Source organism: Neodiprion fabricii, chromosome 2 (assembly GCF_021155785.1).
Source record: "Neodiprion fabricii isolate iyNeoFabr1 chromosome 2, iyNeoFabr1.1, whole genome shotgun sequence".
Classification (NCBI taxonomy): Eukaryota; Metazoa; Arthropoda; class Insecta; order Hymenoptera; family Diprionidae; genus Neodiprion; species Neodiprion fabricii.
The window spans coordinates 7,354,727-7,378,480 of record NC_060240.1 but is presented as its reverse complement, the minus strand read 5'-3'; the positions used below and the strand labels follow the sequence as shown (position 1 = coordinate 7,378,480).

The 23,754-nt window shown below is 40.0% G+C and overlaps 2 protein-coding genes and 1 long non-coding RNA gene across 5 annotated transcripts in view; 1 reads left to right on the top strand and 2 right to left on the bottom strand.

Moving 5' to 3' along the window:
* The window catches only part of LOC124174714, a 54,158-nt gene extending 43,713 nt beyond the window's left edge, over positions 1–10,445 (top strand). For both annotated transcript variants that reach the window (XM_046554122.1, XM_046554123.1), the window contains exons 4-6: positions 3,566–3,854; positions 4,964–5,182; positions 6,608–10,445. In XM_046554122.1, the coding sequence (XP_046410078.1) occupies positions 3,566–3,854; positions 4,964–5,182; positions 6,608–8,665 (2,566 nt within the window). In that variant the 3' untranslated portion in view covers positions 8,666–10,445. The remainder of the gene's footprint in view (positions 1–3,565; positions 3,855–4,963; positions 5,183–6,607) is intronic.
* On the bottom strand, positions 123–2,230 carry LOC124174718. The gene is made up of 3 exons (XR_006868994.1): positions 2,079–2,230; positions 1,325–1,395; positions 123–712 (listed from the first exon to the last, which is right to left on the bottom strand). It is a non-coding gene; the product is annotated as an uncharacterized LOC124174718 (long non-coding RNA).
* A 220-nt stretch (positions 10,446–10,665) lies between the features above and the next one.
* On the bottom strand, positions 10,666–22,383 carry LOC124174715 (sodium-independent sulfate anion transporter-like). Of its 2 annotated transcripts, none has more exons than XM_046554124.1 (9): positions 22,255–22,383; positions 15,724–15,953; positions 15,137–15,332; positions 14,546–14,766; positions 13,907–14,471; positions 13,598–13,824; positions 13,105–13,278; positions 12,598–12,760; positions 10,666–12,010 (listed from the first exon to the last, which is right to left on the bottom strand). In XM_046554124.1, exons 2-9 carry the CDS (start codon positions 15,931–15,933, stop codon positions 11,868–11,870), a joined length of 1,899 nt encoding a protein of 632 aa, XP_046410080.1. In that variant the 5' UTR covers positions 15,934–15,953; positions 22,255–22,383; the 3' UTR covers positions 10,666–11,867. The 2 variants fall into 2 exon arrangements, with proteins under 2 accessions (XP_046410080.1, XP_046410081.1); XM_046554125.1 differs by lacking the exon at positions 22,255–22,383 and adding an exon at positions 19,900–20,292.
* Between the last annotated feature and the right edge of the window lie 1,371 nt (positions 22,384–23,754).

The window sequence follows — 23,754 nt, the reverse complement described above, 5'->3', positions numbered from 1 at the left end:
TGAATCAAAACTTCAAAATTAAAACTTCTGTGCACGAAATGATTAATTGGGAATTACAGGTACGGGTAGAAAAAAATTTATTTATACGTTTTACATACATGCACATATGTATATTTGCTTTTTATACAGAGCTTTGAAAGTACCGCTTCGGACGACGTAAAAGTAGCTACGTTTTTTTTTTTTCTTTTTTTTTCTTCTCTTTACATCCTTTTACACACCGGTTTTACTCCGCAACTTTAATGCGGAAATTGAGGAGTGACGTGAGCTTGCGGCTCTTGGCAGACTTCGTTCTATCGAGAGCCAACAGCTGACCAATCTCTAGCGGCACATCCTTTTGCCTGCATCATCGTACGCGCTGAATGCGCTATACGTACTACGCAGGAGGCGAGATCGAAGAAATCTCAAGATCATTAGCCTTTCGATACGGGAATCTTATACCTCGCGTACCTAATTCAAGACCTTGCATAGGATACCGGTTGCAGTTTGCACGCGTTGCATGTCTTTACTACAGATGTACTCGCTGAAACGCGTAAATTCAACATTATATACCTGTATTATCGTCTCCTCGAGTTCAGATTTTAGAAATAGATTACGCGCGAACTAGGGAAGGATTCGGTACACGATGATCTGTCTGTGCCGTTGCGAAATCTCAGCCCGCTGAAGTACTGTTACGGACAAACGCCTCTGTGGTGATTTACACTCGACATCGGAGCTGGTATAAATTTGAACATTTCCTCGCAGTTATTTAAATACCTATGCACGTTTGATCGATGTTGGCAAATTATTTTTCGACGTGGATTTGTCAGCTTTTCAAAAATCGGGCAACGACGGGACAACTGCGGAAATCATTGAATTCGCACTGCGTAAAGCGGTTTCTATTTCTGTTTTTTTCTTTCTTTGCCTTCTGAAATTAATTGATTAATTAATTAATTAAAATTAATTAATCCTACAGACGATTGTAAATATTGAAAATTATATTCAAGTGAAGATTACAGTACTGGAGAGTGGTGATAAAATCCACCGACACCCTTTCGAACTGTTTAAGAATAAGATCGTGGTTGGACAAAAATGGATATTCCTTTTACTAACTTTATTACCCTAAGAATATAACTGAAATGATAGTTGAATATCTAAAAGGTATGAATTTTCCGCCTACAAATATTCGTAAATGAGAGAATTGTTCATTTTTATCTATTTCAAAAAAAAAAAAATTCTCTCTCAACTCGATTTGAAAGCCAAACTTTTCGCGATGAGAAATCCAAGATCGAGGCACTTGAATTGCAAGACGCGAATATCCCGGAGTAGGTTGCGCAATTATACTTACATTTTGTTGCGAGATGAAAGAAGAGTTGCGAACGTTTGGCGAGCACGGCAGCTGCGCCGCAGGAAAAGAATCTATAAATCAAGGTGAGCTGTCAGGAGAAGCGGACATGCTGAGAGATTCGGTTTTCGGCCATAATTCGGCCCTTGTGCGTATATATATATATACATCCATATACACATCATGTATACATATGGGGCGTTCCACGCCAACTCATTGTCGGTAAAACGTTGATCGTTACATTATTCAATTTCATCAAAGATTTTTCCTATCTCGTTACGACCTCGGAAAATCTTCCAATACGTTTTGCGCATACTATTAATCTCTCATCTTTACCCTGTATGAATTTTTAAACTCATCTCACGAATTATCGAATTGATTTTTTTTTTGGACCATGAAAAAAAAAAAAGCTGCCGTTTTAAGAACGTTTATTTATATTTTACGTATCATTTTTCATATTTCTTTGATCGGTTTTACCAATTCCCGTGCATTCTCAACGTGCATACCGTATAAGCAATTTGATTTCTAATTTCTTAAAATTGTTTCTCTAGTCGCGAAACACATTCGCGATGTTTTTTTCCCAAGATTTCTTTTCCAAACACTTTCCGAGTTCTGATTTTTCGTTTACCCTTTTTTTTCTTTGTAGTCTAAATACCACCCGCCATTTTTAAATATTTGAAGAAAATCCGTTAGTCGTAGTGGAATGCCCTTTACGTACGTTGTACACACGATGTATAACATATTCGGTATTGCATACGTATCTGTAGGTATTGTATTCATTCACTTGAGCGTGCAGAGAGGTAGAAGAAGTTGGAAACAAGAGGCTGTCCTGCGGGGTTCCAATTAATTCAGCATTCGCTTGACACATTTTTCTCCAAACAATATACATACGTATAAATACCCGCACACCGTGTAGTACGTACGGAACAATGCAGCCTTATGCAGCCTCCGCGTTTACTCACGATCGGCATAAAATATTGCCTACCTACCGCAACTCTTGCGCATGCGCAGCGCAGGCATACCGACGTTACGTGTATGTTTATGCACGCCAGGACTATTCGTGCTTACTTGTTACACTTTTGTATCCTGGCTGCATTGCCAAAGAGACGCTGGACTCGAGTTTCGAATACGAACCCGGTGCTGCGCGATCAATAGTTTAGTCGTTTTTCCAATTAATCGAATTACACTGGTCTTCGACGAAATTATTCTTCAAATAAACATATTATATAGATACGAAATGTGTCTGGTTTTCATTTTTTCCCGTCACGTATGTATTACGAAAATGACGTTTTGTTAAAAAAAATAAATGAATGAATAAAAAAACTAGATATTTTTTTAAAACAAGCGGATCTTGAATCGAGACAAAGAAATATTTACTTTGCCGCCCGTGACCATTCGTTTAGTCGATTCGGTGACTTTTTTTTTCTGACAGTGTGCGGAACTATAATAGCTCTGATTAACGTTGCTCGAGAGCGGGTAATTATTTTCAGGGCTAATGAGAGATTCCAAAGAGTCTAACTCGGCCGCGCGCTGAAGCGAGCTTAAAATATATGCGATAATAAAATCACAGCATCTCGGTTTATTGCCGCGGTGTTTAAACCCGACCGTCGTCGTAACTATCGCTACCTGTAATCCAGTCCACGTTGTACCTACTCTAATTCATCCTCCGAAGCACCGTATCACCATCCGCTTCGTCGTTTGCTCGAGAAGAGAAATTCCTCAGCAATACTTATCAGGCCTCAATCTCGTCTCGACTAGGATCTTGAAGCCCTGTCGTTGTGCGAAGAAGAAAATTATAAAATGCAGAGATACGCATTGAGAGAAATTTTTAGTTCCGGTTACCGAAGTGTCAAATTTTTCAATAAAATAACGGTATAAGAACAATAATTTCTGTCGTCAAGCGAGCTCACATTTATCAAAATTAACAAAACATTCCGGGTGGGGGCCAAAAACCTTGGAAGGATCAATATTTCGAACGACCGATATATCGAAATTCATTTTTCGTTATTTTATTTTCGTACGTTTGAATTTTCAATATATCGGTCATTCGAAATATTGATCCTTCCAAATTTTAATCCCCCTCCCCGCATATTTAATCTTCGCACTTGATAAATACGACAACGTTTTTTTTACGTCTGTACGCTTGATGAAAAGAGACAAATCGATGTAACGAAATCTGTTGCGACCGTTCCGGACCGTTCGAATTTCTCAAAATTGAATGGAACGTGATTTTCCTCGTTTCAGTTTCGTCCAGGAGTTCGCCTCGGCACCGGCAGACGGGATAACTCTGCTCCTGGAGACCCTGAGGGGTGTCCAACTCGCTCAGAATTCTCCACCCTCCGGTCAAACTGGTCCGAGAATCGGTACGCGAAGAGCAGCTCTGGACGAATTGGGATGCGTCGAGTGTCTCGCTGCTTGTGGCGAACGATGCGCCGACGCTCCGAGACTCCTTATCGAGGCTCAGCCGGGGCTTTTGGCTCTAGCCGTTTGCCTCACGAGCAGCCTAAATCGTTCCAGAGTTCTGGCCTTGCAGGTAAATTGCTGAATTAATTTCTTCACCGACGAGGAGACATTTTTTACCCCTCAACAAACACATTTTTCAAGTGTGTTTTTTATTTATTTCCTTCTACTTCGATGGTCTGAAGGAAATTCTGATTCAACAATAAATATTTCAGCGTTCACGGTGCATCGGTTATAGAAATTATTTCCGCTCTTCTATGAAATATGCATCATTTGATGTATCTAACTTTTGTCACGTATTCTGTGTTTTAGATAATGCGAGTCTTTGGTATTTATATTAAATGATTACTACAATTTTGTTACAACGACTCAAACTTGTAAATGTTACGGCGTGGCTAACGCCATGTTTAGTACGAGCAGCAATTTTATGAGGCTGAAGTTAGTAACGTTATTGTAATTATTCGTATTTCAGAATACTCGTTATTTAGTAATTTTAGGAATCTCCGAAATACAGTAAATTATAATAGGGCAAAAGTGATTAATATTTTCCAAACTTAGCCGCTTCTAAGTTACTACAAAATTACAAAATAGTGATTTTTTTCCTCCAACGTGTCGTTACGCAATCAGTACTAACTTCAGTCTCACACAATTCGCGCGTTCGCCAAACCCCGAACTTTGACCGTGCAGACCGGCCAACCGTGCAATAAACAAGAACCCTACTTTTATATTTAATATTCAAACCATAAATCTCAACATTCTGTATAATTAATTAGTCGTGAAATCCGTATAATTTGATCGGTGTTTACATTGCCTGGCAGGTTCTGTTTGCCTTTTGCTAAATTCAAGCTTTTTTATCTACGATATTTGCGTACAATATTTCGCACGAGCAAACATAAGCGAGCTTCTGCGGTAAGATACTAATCGTTAAATCTTTGCACGAAGAAGTTCGTTAGTTTGTTAATTCATTTTCTTTTTATTATTCACTCTTTTTATCGCTATTTTTTTTTTTTCTTTTCATTCCGTGTAAATAAATTTCTACTCGTGGCTCGACAAGCGACACGATGACGGATGCTCATGGTGAATGTACGGTGAATTCTGCTAGACTAATATAACATACGTGTACGTAGACGCGTACGTCGTACTCGGCGTAACATTTATGCCGCGAATTCATTAAATTTACAGCTACTAACGAGAGTCTGTCAAGCACCTGGCGGTCATGCCGCTGTCTCCGAGGCCGTTTCGACTTTGAGATTGAGGTACGGAGAAGGCGGAAGGTTCAGGTTTTTGGCCGGAGCTCTGCTCGCTCCTAGCGCAGCCATTGTTCTTCGCGTCGCCGGAATATCCTTCTTGAACGCCTTCATCAAGTCCGCTCCTCGGGCGCAAACGAAACTTTATATTCAGGTAAGCGACGACGCGAGGTCGAAAAAGCGATTTATCGTTTTTGCATTTATTTGCTTTTTTATTTTATTTTTTTTTTTTATACTTCACCTTAATCGCTTTGTGCCGGTAGTCTGTATTATACGATATGTTAATTTTCGAATCAGTTTATCTTGTTTTCATTTGCGTGTCGAGTTTTTTCGGTTAGTTTTATTTTTCTTTTTTTTTCACAACGTTTGTTTGAATCTTTTTTTTTTCTATTCTTTATCGAAAAACGAAACCTCTTGTAACTGTATTTAGAATTTATGGTATACTGTGTGATAATTTTGGTACCTGCTGCTTAAAATATTCTAACATTCAAATGTACTGGAATAAATTCTACAATCATTCACTTTCAAGAGTCTCAATTTTTATGATGCTGGTGCGTTTTTCTGGGCTTTTTTTACAGGTATATTTCGATTTCGTATGCTTCTTTCTACACCATTTCCGACTACACATTATCTCGAAAAAGTGAATCCTTCGCGAGAAATGACATTATATTTTTGCTGAAATCGGGAGACCGTCTACTGTGAAATTCAATGAATGATTTCAAATCATTGACATAGGTTTATAATTACTTATATTGATTTCTACATTGTCATATGATTTTTGTTGATTTCCAAGGTTACTCCTGAGCTTCAGTAATTCGTTTAGGGTGATTTTCAGAAATTTCCGGATCGGATAGAATAACAGAAAATCACAATAAAACAATGCAAACCAGTAGGAATCATTCAGAGCCCTGGGAAATAAATGGAAATGAATAAAAATCACTAGATAAACAGAACATCGGTGAAAGCAAATGTTGAGATATGTTAATGAACAGAATGATAATGAATTGAAACCATTTGACGATCACAATGCCTAACTTGCAACAATTTTTAAGATTTCGATTACTTGCAATGATTTCAATTATATGGTTTGATTCCAAGTTACTTAGACAAATACTTAATTCGGTGATACAAGGTCCGTTCAGTTACTGCAATTTGATTCCCAGCTGTTAAAATTACGACTCCTTCAAATCAATAGCCCCACTCCCCCGGCTGTATTCTCGTTCAGCATGCACTATTTATGGTTTCATTGATTTCCTTCCGAAACACACTCAATTGGAGTCATTGGAATGATTTTTTCAATGCTTCAACGACAATCCTAACAATATTCGAGACGATCCCAACAAATGTCCAGTACGGGTCAAAGTTCCAAACAGTCAAAGTCCAGATAGACCATTCTGACCATTCGGTGTTTAACCATCCAGAATTTTGTCTACTCGGTGTAACAGCTGTCTGCCTGAACTTTGAACATTCGGAACATTGACCAGCGCCCATCAATATCGTAGAAGTCTTTTCATCCAAGCATGACTGATATCAGTCACCCAACGAAAACTGATTATAAAATTCGTGACAACCCATACAGGCGGAGGCCTGCGAAGCCGGTCTGGAGCCAAAGGTGCTTCAAGAATGGTTGACGGATCTGGACTCGAGCGTCGAGGAGTCGATGACGGAATTGTTACGTAAGGAGGTGCATCGATGGTCCCGGAACTGCGTGGACGTCGAGGCTTTGCAGAAGCGGGCATCGCGAGCGGAGGAAACGTGCCGGATGTTGGGGAAGAAGATCCTGTCGCTTCAGCGACAGATCGAGACTCTCCAGGTGGTGAACATGAACGGATACAACGCCTCGAAGTTGGCCTCGAAGCCGGGTGAGAACAACGCCTCGCTCAACGCCGAGGACGAGGGGATAAGTTCCTCGGAGCGTTCGAGCACTCCGGAGGAGCTCCTGAAGCGGGAGGATCTCGACGGCGGGCCTAAGGCCTCGGGGCTGCCGGACAACGACCAGGAGACGACGATCGACGACGTGATCGAGGAGCTTCGGATCATCGTGAAGGACGCGGAGGAGGAGTACGAGGACAAGACCGGAGGAGTGAAGCACGGGCAGCGTCGACCGCCAGAGTCCTGCTCCTCGGTGAGCTCGAGGCCGAACAATCCGGGGGGCCCTAAGACCCAACGAAGCGAGCCGAACCCGGTGACGTATTTCGGGGGGCGGAGACCCGCCGACTCGGAGGATTTAAGCTGCTCCGGCTCCACGGCGACGCGGAAACTCAGCTCGGGCCGATCGACTGTGAGCAAATCCTCCGCGGGTGGGAGCCTCAAAATACTCGTTAAGGGACCCGACATCGAGGAGGCTATTGTGCCCGCCATCATCCACCCACAACCCCCGAAGCGCAGCGCCCCCTGCATCTCCGCCATATTGGCCGGACGCGGATGCGGCTTCGCCGGTAACGAAGAGCCCTACGTTTCACCGGGTGAGGAGATCGAAGAGGAGACCCTCGGCGACGGCAGCGATTCGCTCCTCAGTGCCTCAAGGCTTAAATATCCCGCCGAGGAGCCCGCTCCACCTTTTCCCACCGACAAGACTGTGTCCAACAAGACCATCCGCAACTACGACGGAGGGATGGCGCGGCGTGCCGGATTCGTTAGCCATAGAGCCCACAGTCAGGGCAGCGCGCAGGAAGGAAGGAGGAAGACCTTGCGCAGGACATCGAGTCAGGACTGCCTTGACGCCAGGGGTCGCGGACAGCGGGTGAAGCGGTCGGAGAGTGGGGTTGAGGGCCGGATAAGGAAGTTCGAGAGTCTCAACTCGGTCGATAATCTGAGCGCGGATAGCGGCACGGGGATGCGTCGCTCCGAGTCATTCCATCAGGTGTCCCTAGGCGCCAAGGAATCCCCGGCTTCTTCCTCGCGCGGCGGAAGTGACGCGGGACTTTTTTACGTTACGAATTTCGATCTAGAACCGGTCGTCACGCAGATGGCGCGCAAGGGCGAACCGCAGGCCTGTCCGAAGAATTCCAGCCTGCTGACCAAGTCCCTTGACCGTATTGACGAGGGCCTCGATTCCATGGTCGATATCGTTCTCACCGAGGATAAGGAGTGGGGCGAAAACGGGGCCCGGTTAAGGCCCGATAAACGGGCCAAGAGCGCGACTCGCGACAACCGACAACAGATAAGAAACGACGAGTTTTACGCGAGCTTTTGCAAGCTTGGATCCAAACACCTACGCAGCGACGAGCTTTACACCGACAAATCTACCCCCGCTGGTAACAACCTCCAGTGGAGCTATCAGACCGAGCTCAACAACTCGAGAAAGTCCGGATCGCAGACCTGCAACCGCGCCGTTTTGTCCGTTTCCGGTTCGAGTCGGCCCGATTCTTTCTCCGTCGATAAGAGCGTCGGCAGCAAGTTCTCGAAGGGCTCGAACGAGTCGGGTATCTACCTTCCCGGGAGGTCCTACGACGCCTTTGGCCTGTCCAAGAATAGGTTCAACGCCGGAAAGTATTCCGGGAACAACCTGCACCAGGGCAAATTGACACCCGCTAGGGATGGTGTCAACCCCTGCAGAAATTCAATCGTTCTGCAAACGAACGCCGGTAATAACAAACACGGCAAGGTCACCGACGTCATTTCCGGTCTCTATTGATACCGGGTCTTGACCTCTTTTCAGATAAGCTTTAATTTTAGGTAACATATATTGGGGAACCGGTTAGAAATTAAATTTATAAAAGGGACAGTTTCGCCGGAGTCGATTTTTATCCGCGATTTTTTAAAAACATACATGTTTCTGAACTTCCGCTAATTCCGATTGCAAATTTGTTTTTTTTTTTTTTTTTTGTTTTTCTTGTTAGAAAAATTAATAACCTCTAGAAATTTTACCTTGGTTCCCCCTGTCCAGATTTTAACATGATCGTAATTGTAGTTTATTAACGCAGTATGGATAGTATAATATATTGTAGATTTACTATAAGAAAATCGTACCTTATGACTAACGATAAAGTGTGTGCAATATTTTGATTTTAATAATATTACATGGATGTATAACTTACACGTTATATATTTCTCGGATCGTATAGAACCGTAAATGCGTTACGGTTTTATCTCGTAATTCGTGAAGTACTAAATAATACGAAGACGCTGCGATCGATTAGTTACAATGAAAAACATCGATTTACATTAATCTGTGAAAAAGCATTGCGGAAGCAAAACAGAAAAGCGGGAAATCCGGAGAGAAGGAATTAAAAAACAAATTCCTTTATTTCTCCACTCTCCTTATCTCCGGATGTTTATCACAATGATTGTCTTGCAAACCCAACCGACTGATGAATGCATGCATTATGTATTGTGTTTTACTTTCGTTCAGTACCGATATCATGCGACAGCACGACTGTGACGAGTATATATCTGCAGGAAAACATGTTACGAATACTAAACGTTATTCTTATACGAGTACGAGCATTCGACGCGATACTTGAGTCACGTTTTTACAGCTTGTAAAAATGTCAACCTTTCCGCGTGCTTCGAATACGTTACAAACAGAAGTGCGTGAGCTGTTTTCGCCTTTTATTTCTATTTTATTTACGTTTTATCTTTTTATTCTTCGCTAGAGGATAACGATTATCTCGCTTTGTTTACCCACTGACTCATTCCCACTGATTATTTTCAATTCTACGTATAAAAGGAGCAACGATAAAAATTTAACACCGTTGTCTTATTTTCTGCGAATTTATATTCCTCGTGATTAGTAGATCTTTCTCAATTCAAAGCGTGAAAAAAATAACTTCTCACATCGAATATACAAGTTTGAGGTAATGAAAAGTATTCAGAAGTTTAGCGTTACTTCGTTTTTGAAAAATGTTTGAGATTGATTGAGATTGTTTGATTGCAAAAGAATATTGCCGGATACATCCCAGAATGTTTCAAAAGTATAAAAGAAAAAACTGCGTCTCTTTTTTCTTTTTTGAACTTTTACCTTTCGAATTCGTTAAACTTCTATCCGATTATCGAACCTCTCAGCGCCAGGATTACAAAAAAGCAAGAAAAAAGAAGAAAACAAATCAAACATCTTTTTGCTTACGGTCCAGATTTTGGGCTGTTCGATGCAATCGTAGGATTAAAACGGACTGCTTCGAAGGGTTGATGAAAGAAGAGAAGAAAAAAATGCCGTGACTTTTTTTTTATATCACAAATACGGTGAATCAGTTTCAGCAACTCTAGATAGATAGAGCTGCAGATAACGGTTTCATGGAACAGATTGTTCCGCGCCAATTTCCGGTCTACTTTTAAGTTCTAATTTATTAGTATAATTTAATGTATCTTCTACGATATTCAAGTAAAATATAAACTATACCACAACTAGGTTTAAACGGTGTCACGATAGTGTTTTTTTCTGATTCAAATCACTGCGCAGTCTTTTTAGTTAATATCGTATACCGTGTATTATATACACAATATTCATATTTGTTTGTATAAATAAAAAAAAAAAAAACAAATTTCAACATAAAACATTATGTCGCAGCGACTCTCGCCGAAGGGTTTTATTATTACTATCAAACACGATCTTTTTTTTTCTTTTGGCTGATGTATGTATGTACCTATTTAAAGAGAGCTGGAACGAGGAAAAGTGCGTAAAAAGAAACAAGAAAATTCGTTTTATGTAGGGTATGTATCATTCCGTTATACAATAACAATCGTGGGTGATTCTTTTCACCTACATGTGTAAGTATGTGGTTGAAGTTTTCTTACATAACGATTGGCTATCCAAGGAGACACGATTTGAAAGAGAAAAAAAATTGGGGATGCCTGTTTATATAGTTTTCTACAAAATTTTCAACAAAGTCCACGCAAGTATTTAATCCGATTTGTTAATTCTTGAAAAGAACGTATTATTATTATAATCAGCTATTCTTTTATCCATTAGTTATAATTACTTACAGTGTAAAAATACTTGTAGGTATAAGATACGGCGAAAGTTATATCATTTATACAGGTAAGAAAAATTTCTCTTAAGATTCTACGGTAAATGTCAAATTTAAGTAAATACCCTTGTTTTACAACGCGTAAGATAAAATACTCGTTAAAAATTTGCGATATCAAAAACACTTCGAGAATTCATTAATCGGTGAATTCTGTCACAATTTTATACGTTAAGATCTAGGCTCGAGTAGAACTGCAGGGCAAGATGACGAGGTAAATCTGCCATTTCTTTCTTCGTTTTTTTTCTCATCTTGCATAAATTTGCACATCGCGCGAATTTGTGAAATTAGGTACCCCTCAATCCTTTAGTTACTGAAATTCAATTTTTCTATTCCCAGCTGTGGTCTAAGAGGGAAAAAAAAACCATCGAATGTGTGAAATCGTCAACTTGTCCCGCTTTCCCCCGCACATTTTATTTCTATGCCTACATGCCAAAGACGCAAGTAAATCCACGATCCGCTATATCGCACAGAGAGGAAATTTTGCCATCTGGTATTAAAATTGATATTATTGTATGATATAGATGAAATAATATCAGCTTCAAATGTTACAGTTTCAAGGCGTACATATTATCCTTTCGATACATCTGTGTTTTGTGTTATTCCAGTCTTGACTCTCATCTTGTACGAAAGAAAATGCAAAAAGTTTTGTCAAACAAATCAGAATCACTTACATGTATTCCATGCAATTACAATTACTAAATTACTAGGTAAAAACACTAAAGAGATATTAAACACAGCGAGGTTTTGTTTTAAACTGTACTTTGTATTTGTCGCTGAAATCATAACATCTAAGTTTTTTTTTTTCTCCCAGAGTGACAAACATTCTTAATCAAATAATAAACACGGATTAGAACCGTTTCTGGTTATGTCTCAAGCCACGCTTGCGTTGAGCAGTGTACTTGTCACCTCGTTCAGTTCATGGGACGATTGACTCCTGCGTACAAGTCCCGAATTTAGCCCTGTCAGTGGTTGAGATTCTTCATTCTTTACTTCCAAGAGCTGTCTTGATTTGTCTACAAGATAATGAATAACCAGAAATTTATATGCGGAAATTTGCTTGTCAAGGAATCTCGGTAGGGTCTCGAGTCAAGCACCGAAATTCAAAGTATCAGAAGACGCCATCTGGCAACAAAAATTCACTATTCCATTTGACTCGCATTTAGTTATATTATGTGAAACTCGTTTTTATCGGGCATTTCACTTTATACAAAGTGAGTAGCTAACAGTCGCGTAGTCTAACGCGCATGCGCTAAAATTCTAGAGTAAAAGCAGTTGTTTTGTCAGGTTGACCAACCGTTATAAGTTCAGACGGCAGATCGCCGCAATGTATCTAACCTCAAAAATGTTGGTCATCTTGACAAAACGACCGCTATTGCTCTAAAATTTTAACGCATGCGCGTTAGACTATTCGAATGAAAGTCTCACAGCCTGCTCGGCGTTTTCTGTCTCTTGGTATTCGTATAATATACCTTAAGTTTCGCGATCTTTGGAACATCAGTAAGCTTGATTGCTAGCCCAATTGACGAACCGTTGTTTGAATCACGAGTAAAATCACAATTTGTGAATCTTGAGGTAGATGAAAATCTCGCTGATTTCTTACCTGGATTAGAGTATAGGAGATAGGCAAGTTCCTCCTGGGTAGAAACGTGCTGAAAATCTTCGCCGCAGGCGCCTCTCAAAACGGCAACAACATCAGCTCTTGGATTGTAGAAATATAATCCTTGTTTACGGTTGTTGAGCTCATTTATCAACGCAGCTATTCCCTGATGGTGACACATGTTTTCATTAGTAATACTGTCTGCTGTTTGCGTTACCGTTTTTTTGTCACTACGGTCTAATGCAGGTAATTTGCATATCGCAAAGTCAATAATTAATTAGAGAGAACAACATATTTGTTGACCCCACACACAGCGAGGTAAAAAAAATAATACACAATGGAAAAAAAAAAAAAAAAAAATGGGAGTAGGAATGAGAAGTAAGAATTACTCTCCGATTGAAGGTAATTTTATAGTTCAAATTTTATCCAAGCTACTTCGTAATTGAAAAGTAATTCTTACTTCTCATTTGAAGTCCTATATTTTGTCACTTTTTAACGGGCTTTTTATACCTTTGCTGCGGTGAAATCGGCTCCGAGGACGAACCGACAGTCGATGACAACCGGCAACTGACTGCAACCTTCTCGTCTTGCGGCACGACCAACCGATTGTCTGATAAAGTCGACCGCGGGAAAGTACAAACTGTTACCCGGTGTTACTAGAAGATATTCCGCACCAGAATCCGTCTGAAAATTAAGTGCGCAAAGTTATCGCAAGGCTTGAAAAAGGATGCCGGACTGTTTTGCCCGCGGTTTTTTTTCTTAAAAAACTAGACTGTTTTCTATGGTTTTCAGAATGTTGGGAAGAAAAATCGATAAACCATAACGTCGAGAAAGCCATGTCGAAAAGATTTGAAAAAGAAAGCGAATCCGGTTTGATGATATACAATATCGATGTATTTGAAAATTCTAGAACAATCAAACAAACCGCCAACGCCCGAGCGACGTCTTATATAAATGAGTAAGACTTTCTTCTCTATGAATAATCGCTTGTAGGTATACTTACGACACACTTTTCGACGATTATGGTGGGCCGAGCCGAGGGATAGAGAAGGAACATCAGATTGATTCCAACGCCGACAAGAATGCCATACTCGACTCCGACAACGAGGCATACCAAGAAAGTGACGAACGTTGGTACGAGATCCTTCTTGCTGGACCTCCACATCGGTTTCACAACTTCGTACTCAATCATGAATATCACAGCGCAAATAATAACCGCAGCTAAAGAAGCTGAAAGAAGTTATAACGGTGTAGAAACAATTCATCGAACGAACGAATCCTGCAACCTTTCAATTCTTCGTCCTCTAATCACCTTTCGGTATGAAGTAAAAATACGGCGTGAGCAGACTCAGCGCCGACAGGATCAAGACCCCGGTATAAATTCCACCCATCGGAGTCTTCACCCCGCTCGCGTGATTCACCGCTGATCTGCTGAAGGACCCTGTCACCGGCATGGAGCTGGCGAAGGACCCAAAGACGTTACAGAGTCCAAGGGTGAACAGTTCCTGGGTAGCGTCGATGTTGTCGCCACTTGCGAAGGCCTTGGCTATCGCAACGTTACCAAGGACGGCGATTATGGGTACGAGGACGATCCCGGAACCGAGTTCCGAACACATTTCGAGGAAGGATAGGGTCCGGTTGCCAACTTGGGTCGAGAACGGCGGCAGGGAAAATTCCGGCAGACCGGAACGGACGGGACCGGTAAGTCGGAACGGTGAACCGGAACCCGAGGTTTCCATTTTGTACGCTATCACCGAACACACTATGACCACGATGGCGTTTCGCGACGTCGAAACGAGCCACATTATCCTTGCGAGAACCTCCTGCCGTTTAGTTGGCTTCTCGCCGCCACTTGTCAGTCTTATGTCTTTTAATTTCTGGAAGTAGTACGTACGTCACGAAACAAGTACCGCAAACTTCAACTAAACGTGATTGAGAAACGCGGTCTTACCCTCAAGAGGAGGAGAACCGCTATGCAGGATATACTCATCCCGGCGTCCCAGGGCCGCGTCTGACCGATGTTCCAGAAGACTTTCGTACAAGTGTCCAGAAATCCGGATGAACGGAGTTTCAGTCCCAGGAGACTCGGCAATTGCGAGGCTGCGATTATCACCGATGTTGCCGAAGTGAAACCCACGGTTACCGGAACCGAGATGAAGTCGACAAGGACACCTGTTCAGAATGTCGAAAGCACAAGTCAACCAATCTGTCGTGCAGTTGGGCTCAATGCACCATCTTTGCCCGAGTACATCGCTGGTAAAATGTTTTGTAAACGTTTCCAGAACAATAAGACCGACCAATTATTGAATTAATATCAAAAACATACTTTACAGATGATATCAAACGAAACTTTTTTGTTCGACACTCAACTGTCCAAGAATCAGTGTTACAATTGCTGTAGCTGATCAAATAGTTCTGTACCATTTGCGTCCACATCCTCACTTTGAATGGATGAATCGGTGGCCACGTTATACGGTACTACAGGCTAGCCAAAAAAAAAAAACGCGTCTGTCCTAATTACGAAGACTGTTTGCTGACTCACCGAGGCGCAGACAGGCCATCAGGAGCTGCAAGCATCCGGATAGGAAGGCCAGAAGGACCGCAAAATCGACACTCCTGCCTTTGACGTATTGGTTTGTCATGAGAGCCATCAGGGCGGTCGGGCCGATGGTGATGTCCTTACAGGAGCCGAAAACGACGTAGACCATCGCCCCTATGAAAGCGGAGTAGAGTCCGTACTACTCCAAAAAAAAATTTCTAATTATGATTACCGTTGAACGGAGTTCCTTAAGGAGGTCTTCTACATGAGTATGTACGAGCATGAGACAGCTGAAGAAAGTGGATAGATTTTGATGAGGCTGAAGTCAGTGACGTTAACGTATAATCAGACATATAAACTAAAAATCACTATTTTGCAACCTGAGAACAATTGAAGATGTTTAAAAGTAACGACACCCAATATAATAAATTTTCATCGGTGCGCTAGATTGGCGGGAAAACAACGTTTTCGGTATATCAAACTGTTCGATCGGGTCGAATTAATGCAATCATACACCGGGCATTCGACGCGACTCGATAACAGTTGGCGATAAGTGAAACCGAGCACTGTAAATACTGATCTCGTTTTACCTGAGGCTCGAGACCCGCCAATGTGGCGTAGGCCAGACCCTGCGGTATAACCGTCAGGCCCACCGTCACACCGGCGATGCAGTCGCTTAACAATTTTTCCGAATTGTATTTCGGCAGCCATGACAATATCGGCGCCCTCTTCTTCGCCATTTTCATCAGGCATCCCGCACCCTTGCGATTTCGCCATCGATCCTCTTGTTTTACCGCCATTTTTAATATTTGCCTTTCACCTGCGTCAATAAGTCAATCAATTAGTTATTAAGACTATTATTTCAAATTGTAGGAAATTTTTTGTTTGGTGATTTTTGGAGCGGTGAGGGGTTGACCCCTAAACGTCTATCAATTCATTTGGATCTATTATTGCTATGGATCATTATTTATAAGCGCATTGGTTACGATACTCGCGTAACTCGGGATACGTGTAATACACAAGTAGCGTGAATCATTTTTATCACTCATATTTATCTATACACTTAATCTGTAGTTCGAACACGGAAGTGTATCGCATTTGTGGCTAATCAATCAGGTGTAAGGTAATTAGTGGTGATTGGATCATTTCTAAATGTTAAATAATCGGTAAAGAAACGAAAATACACTACACCGTTATCAATCAATATTATAAATACTTATATATATATTATATGTATACATCATTCGATGCTAATTTGGTTTGCTTGCGAGAAAGATATTTAAAAAAATGATAAATAAATTGAAGAAAATCATGTCAGGCCAAAAGGACCCGGTAGAATCATTATGAAAATTGGTTCCAGCTTCGGAAGAAAGGTGTCCAGATTTTTTGACATCTACGGATTTCGTGATTTTCATGGATTAAATCACGTGGAAGAAATTGAAATTTGACATCTAGGACCCAGACTCAAAATCCGTGTCAACCGGTAATATCATGTTATAGATACCTAATTGGATATGCAATTAAAAATGATCAATTTAGGCTGAAAATATGACAAACAGGCGTACAAACAAAAACTTGTACCGCGGTAGAAGCAATTTAAAAGTAAAAATATTAGTCGTAACTTGTATTGTAATAATCGAGAATTTGATTACACGATGTGCATGATACATTCAAGGTTTTCGATGATGTAACAGTAAGTTAGCAGCTATTGTTAACCCGGTTCAAGTCTATAATAAATACTTCGTGCGGAAAGGCGCAAGTTTTTCTTATACAGGGTAGAACGTACAAGTTGTATATATATTCGCACGTGAATCAAGGTCGACGTTTCTTCACTTGTTAAATACACGTATCTCCGTACATACCTAGATCGTGTTTAAAAATTTTCAGTACAACAGTAAACATCACGTTTGTTCACGACCGCGACGCCGCAAGTGCTGTACAATTATTATTGATCGGAATTTGAAATCGTAAAACGAACAGGAGTAAAACGAGCACCGTGACGTAGAAGTTCGATCCATTCACTCGTAACTTTTACACCACAATTCTAGTCTTTGCCGAAGGATAAGTGCTTAACGAGTGAATTTTATGTACCCACGCTAAGACGCGAAATTATTCAAATAAGCGAAATTCCGAATGTGTGTTAACGACCGCAAAGTTGAACGACGATTATAATTATTCGCCGTGAGCAACATCGTTTAACCGATCTGTGTATTAAATTAACTTTCATCTGTGGTCGGGTAAAAAAATAATAAAAATAAACCACAGGCGCGCCTTGTCATACGTATAGCTCTCGTCGTCGATAAAATCAAAATTTTATCACTCGTTAATAGCCGGAAATATTTTGCCCTTGAATCGTATCGAATCGTCGCTATTACATCACCAATTATCAAAGTGCTCGATATACGCATGTAAAAACCAAAACCATGCGATAAGGTGCAATGTTAATTTATACAAACCTTGACGATTTCTTTTTCTTTTTCCTCTCTAGTTTATTCTTAACCGATTTTCGTTTTTAACTTACGCGACGACTGTCACGTTGATATACCGTTGGTATAAAGTCAGAGAGAAAAATAAAAGTGTATGAATTTTTTTGCCGCTAATAACTTCACCGATAACGTCTACACTTCGCTCGCATTATCGTGACGATTTTTATAACTTTATTTACATTCCATTAATAAATTCCAAAAAACTGTGCCACAGAAATAATTGCTATTTGATAGGTTGCGTGCTTGTTCCCAGCTAGTATTGTGCAAGATACCAACTGAACTCTTTGATATTAAGTTTCCGGAATGGAATGCTGATCGATTGTCAGTAAGATTATGTACAGCATACCTAAATACGTTACCCGGCCTGTGTGTGGTTTTTTTTTTTTTTTTTTTATTCTATGAATTATCCAGACGTTGACCCCAACGCGGTGATCATGTGTCATAATTGAAGGATAGAAAGTTTAGGGGTAAGCATCGCGGCGCGGATCAACGGATAGACAGATACACGTATTTATTGCCTACGATTGATCCTAATCAAATAATGAAGTGACAATCATTTCTTTCTTCGCTGTGCAGGCACAACAGCCCTGCAATGCGCCGAACCGTATTAATTGGATAGGTATTATAGGTATTGGATGTGATCTCCAGATGCGGAGAGCCGGAGGCTGCCCGATCGAATCGAGTATAAATGGGGCATTCCACGACATCTCGATCAAAATTCAAAATACATGACAAAAAACGCCGTCAGAATTTTTTTGCGAATTTTTCGACCCAGCGTATCTGAAGTATGTTTAAAAAGTTGAATAAAAAAAAAACGCCACTCTTTAAAATATGAAAAAACTGTGAAAAATCTTATAAAATATAACAAAGTTTTCGACACCTATCAGAAGATGAAGATTTCATAACTTGAAAAAATAAATAAGCGAAGTGAACAGAAAAATAATATTATTATTGGATTGCATATTTTATATACGAATGAACACAAAAGCTCATTATAAGATCGGCAGAAAAATGTCTATTCAGAGAGATGTTGTAATGAGCTTTTGTGTTCATTCTTACGTCAAAAATTCAATCCAATATTAATCATTTCTATTTTTATTTTTTATTTTTTTTTTTTGTCGTTTATTGCTTATCTTTCTTATTTATATTTCCAAGTTATGAAATCTCCATCTTTTTATAGGTGTCAAAAATTTTTTACATTTTACAATATTGTAGAAAGTGTTTCATTTTTGAAAGGTTTCAAATTATGATTCAGACAAGCTGGGTCCAAAAATTCTGATAAAAATTGCAATTGCGTATTTCGCCATTTACTTTCATAGAAAAAATTATCACTGCAATATGAGACACCGAAGTAGAGTCTTGATCGAGATGTCGTGGAATACCCTGTACATATGTGTGTGTAATTCAATGCTACGTGTCTATAATAAAAGCCGAAGTTGAACTCTTTGCGCAATCATTTATCGCCAATTTAAACTGACGTGTTAAACAATTAATCAATGAAGACCCGGCAGCATGTAGTGGCAGAAACTAATAAGACGCGAAAACACGAGTTAGCGGTAATTACAGAAAATAGACGATTTCCCAGCTGGCGAGATGAAAAGATATGGATAACAGAGGGGTCAAAACTGGTTTCCAATTATACACTACAGTTATTCTACGTTTACTTTTACCGCAATTCGCTAATAGCGCAGCCATTCAATCATTTACCTTTAGATAGATGGTATTTCGATTTAACCAATTGTTGCACAAGGAAAATGAAGCAAAACTTTCGGTGGCACGGTGAAATACTTTTCAAAAAAATTTTTATCCAATAATTTCCACAAGGATTGAGTAAAGTTTAAAAAAATTTGCATCGCACAATTCGCAGCGATTATATTTGTACAAGCCTATAAAATTTCCCTAATAATCTAAGAAAATAGTTATTTCAATTTCTCATTTGAAATTTTACTTCCTCTATACGTATAACACTTTGTTCAGCTGTGATCTTTACTTTCTCTGTGCTAATATTTCGCTGCAAAGCAGATGGTACATTTAAATCTCATACTACACGAGCCTGTAGTTATTTGTAGAAATAATAGATCAAGGGAATTTCTTCTCATTCTCAGTAAAATGATTATGTGTCACGAAAATTGTCAGCTATCGAGTTACTAAACGCCCAAAAGGTATGCAGAAGTTGGTGTGTAAATATAGCTCGACGCGTTGTATAGTTTAGAATTAGCTTAAATGTTAATTCGAATTTTAAAAATTCGCAGAGGGGAAAAAGTGTATTCATATACATACGTATATATTATATGCACACTTGGCTTAAGCGGGATACGCGATCTCACTCTAATAATTGTTCTACGACCTAAGCTGACAGTTCTTGAATCTATTTCGCTTGTGTAAAGTTGTCCGCTCCATTCCGTGCACTGAACCACGGTGTCATTTGGCACCGGTACTTATATTGGATACCTGCAGCTTCACCGGGAATCGTAGGTAACCACGTTGCACGATATTCAAGACCGTGCAGTAATCGACAGAAAGTAAGATCAACCGACGAATCGGATCTCAGCGCTGGTCGAAGCCGGGAGGTTTAATCGCGAAAACAACCTTCGTGCTTTTTGCATCCTCGTTATACCGACGGGCGGCAATCACCGATCGCCAAGTTGTAGGTGGAAATTAGAACGTATGAAGTATTTTATGCATGCACGTAGCAGGCATGTTGCCAAATTTATACTTAGGGTGTAAAAAGTACTGAGCCGTTATCTGTATTATGTATAGTTTACGTGTCACTTCATCCCGGATAAAGTTTTGCCGCTAAAAACGATTGCGAAGAAAATATATTGAGATATGTGAAATTATCTCACCTGCATTTTTAACGTACAATGTTATTCGATTTTTTTTTTTTTTTCTCAGAAAACTGCGGAAAAAGTTTAACCATCGTAAGAGTCATAATTATTCGCAGACGATTGTAGAGGTTACATATCGCATTAAATGTGACAGTCTCATTGCATATTATTATTATTATTGTTGTCGTTAGTGAAATTTAAATCATATTCGTTACGATTACGAATTGAATTATAGACGTTATACTTAATCAACTGTTGAGTATACGTACATTATAATATAAACATGGAATTTCAGATTTATGTAAGAGGTTTATTATTGTTAATAATAAAACTGTATGATAAAATTCCGATTAAATTAAAAATATGCCGTCAAAAGCGTCCAACTTTCAATTAAATAATTAAAGATGAAACGTGATAAGTACTTGACCGTGAAAAGAATTTTTTTTCCTCAATAGCATATTTCGCAAGTAGCGATAATTAAGAACGCGAATCGATACGTTTCGCGTCATAAAACAAGAAGAATTCATGGACGCGGATCTATCCAAGTCCATTGGAAATTATGAATTGTGAAATCGACTCGGTCTAATTGAAACAATTAATACTAGCCTGGTCAACGCGACGTAACGAGCTGCACGTGCGTTCATATTGTTCCAGATGAGAATAATAATTCACGCGTATTTTATACCTGTATAACATGTATATTATTTGTTCTCAATTTAAATACATATTTAACACAATGAGCTCGCATATTTCAGCCTGTTTACACATCAAGCTGCGTACTGGGTTGCGATTATTTGAAACACGGGAGCTCATTCCGAAGTTTAAAAAAGTGCGTGTGCATTGTGTTGATTGTGACATGCACGAATGTAACAAGCTTGAAACGATCTTGTATTACATTGACTTATCGAAACAGGTCCTTAGGGTTGTATTTCACAGTTTCGTATGATGAATCAAGATCGAAGTGCAAGGAAAGAAATTGAACTACGAATTAAACGGAAGTTCAGCTATTTCGCATACTGTCAACACGTGTAGTCGAGAGGAAGATTATTGTAAACTCGCTAGGGAATTGTTCGGTATAAAAACGAATCGCGTACAGTCGCATTTGTCAAACCGCGACCTTCGACTTTAATTGTTTTTACGATATTAAATTGCGGCACAGAATGATCTGAACGACATATTTAATATATTATATTACGAAATTGCGTGTAGCGCACGTTTTGAACGTAAAGGTTGAATTAGTCTATTTCTTCTGCAGAGCGTGTTTCGTATAGATACTGCACGGAGTAATCAATGAACCCGAAAATGTTCAACGTACACATCAGATAAACACGTATTTGTGGTAAAAAAAAAAAATTAAGGAGGTTGCGCTGCAACAGTTGAACAATTGTTCAATTTTCCTGCAATAATTTGAAACCGCACGATAAATTTAAATTATCAAATTATTAATTATCAGCGTATAATATGCGTACCAATAAAGATTCTTATACTGACATACATTATACGCCGAATTTGAAATTTTATTACGTTACTCGCGATGCCTTTCTCGCTTTCTTTTCGAACCTGAATATTCTTATGTGAATTGCTTGTGTGAGTCTCACGTTAATCGCACAAACATACGAATAGTTTTGACCACTAGCGCTTTATGAATGTGTGTAATGCGTTCACGTTCTACAACGCGAATAAATGTGCACACCGTGTATATAAAATATTGATTTCTTCACTTATTCGCTACAATTGTTATGCGGCGTTTTAAATAATCGAAACACACTTTCGCGTTCCGCGCTTATGTACACCCGTAAAATCTTACCTAAGTTAGTATGTCTTCGGCTAATGTTAGCTCGCTCTCACTATAACGTCACACATTTTTTTTTCACCGTCGAAGAGCGACTAAGCACCGCGGCAGCCTCCACCACGGCTGAACCACGCTAGCTGTACTTCCGACTCGCTACCCCCACCGCCTATGACGTCACTATCTCGGTCACCTACACATAGGCAAGAACAGCATGCTGCTGTACGGCGGGCTGCCTAACGCAAGGCGATAATACGAAGCTTGGTCGATTGTCCGGACAAAATTCAACTAGGACAAATAAGACCAAAGTACCTGATCGGATAAAACGAAAAATAGAAATACGTCTGATGTGTAGCGAGAGATATCGTGCCGGTATTCTTTACCGAATTTCGAAGCTCCGTATCGTGCGATTGCACACTGTTTGAAAACCGTTCGATTTTTCGCGCCAGTGGAACGTTAGAAGATGGATGATTGAACCATGTTTGAACTCGAATGCGTCAAGCGCGTGAAACGAGCGCGCGACGATTCTCGAACTCCTCCGGACGTAGCCGAGGCATCGGCCATTCTGCGAGCGACGAACGCGCTCGTAACAGAAGACTTTCGACTCGCGACGTGTTCTTTTCGCGCTCCGGCGGGGTTTAGTCTGCGGTAGTCCGAATTCGGTAATTCGAAGTGATTGTGGAGTCGGAATTTATGGTGTCGATTATCATGCACGTGTGAAATTAAATTACAACTCTTTTTGCAAGTATGTTTTTACAAAATCTGTTTATAGCCTACTCTAAATTATACGTGTAAAGCCCATGTGAGTGAAGTTTTAAAAACAACATTCGGATGTACACGATGATCGGTCTTACTGTTGATGTTTACGAAACAGTGAACTGGTGAAAAACGTATCAGCTGTTTCTAAGTCACTTCTGCATCGAGATGACTTCATTTGTACCTTCAACCCGTTACATATGTGGCTACGAGTGCGACGTAACGATGATGAGTAAGTCGTATGCGATTAATAATAAAGTTCTGGACGCGTGTCACTCCAAGTTTTAGTAAATTGATTCGATTTGGTATGATAAAATATTTAATTGAAAGTTGACGTAATTGGCTTTTTCACTGCGGTCATTCTAGTTACACTGGCCTGTCTTCTATTTACACTTGCGGCGGAACAGGTTATGCATGTACGTACATACATACATACATATATAGAAATTGATTTTACGACAGCTAAGTTTTGAAGTTTTGAAATTATCCAAATGTAATTTATTGCCAACGTAGCTGACTAGGGAGGAAAATTAGCTGTCGCAGAATCCATTTCGTTGTTGGTATCAGTCACGTTTTTATATAACAAATTCCCTACTTCTTGGAACTTGAAGTAGGATTCGAGAGATCACAATGTTATTTACTTCAAACGATTTTGCAATAGTTTAAGATGTTTCTCAACGATGGGATAGGGTTGACGGCTCAAATTTACGTTTAAATGAACGTTTGATAATACATAGTGAATTGCCTTGGATCTTCGAATAT

Coding starts and splice junctions, on each gene's coding strand:
- LOC124174715 (XM_046554124.1), bottom strand. CDS start 15,933: ATGGCGGTAAAACAAGAGGATCGATGGCGAAATCGCAAGGGTGCGGGA. Junction 14,472..14,545: donor CGGTTCTCCTCCTCTTGAGG/GTAAGACCGCGT, acceptor TACTACTTCCAG/AAATTAAAAGACATAAGACT. Junction 13,279..13,597: donor TAATCGTCGAAAAGTGTGTC/GTAAGTATACCT, acceptor CTTAATTTTCAG/ACGGATTCTGGTGCGGAATA.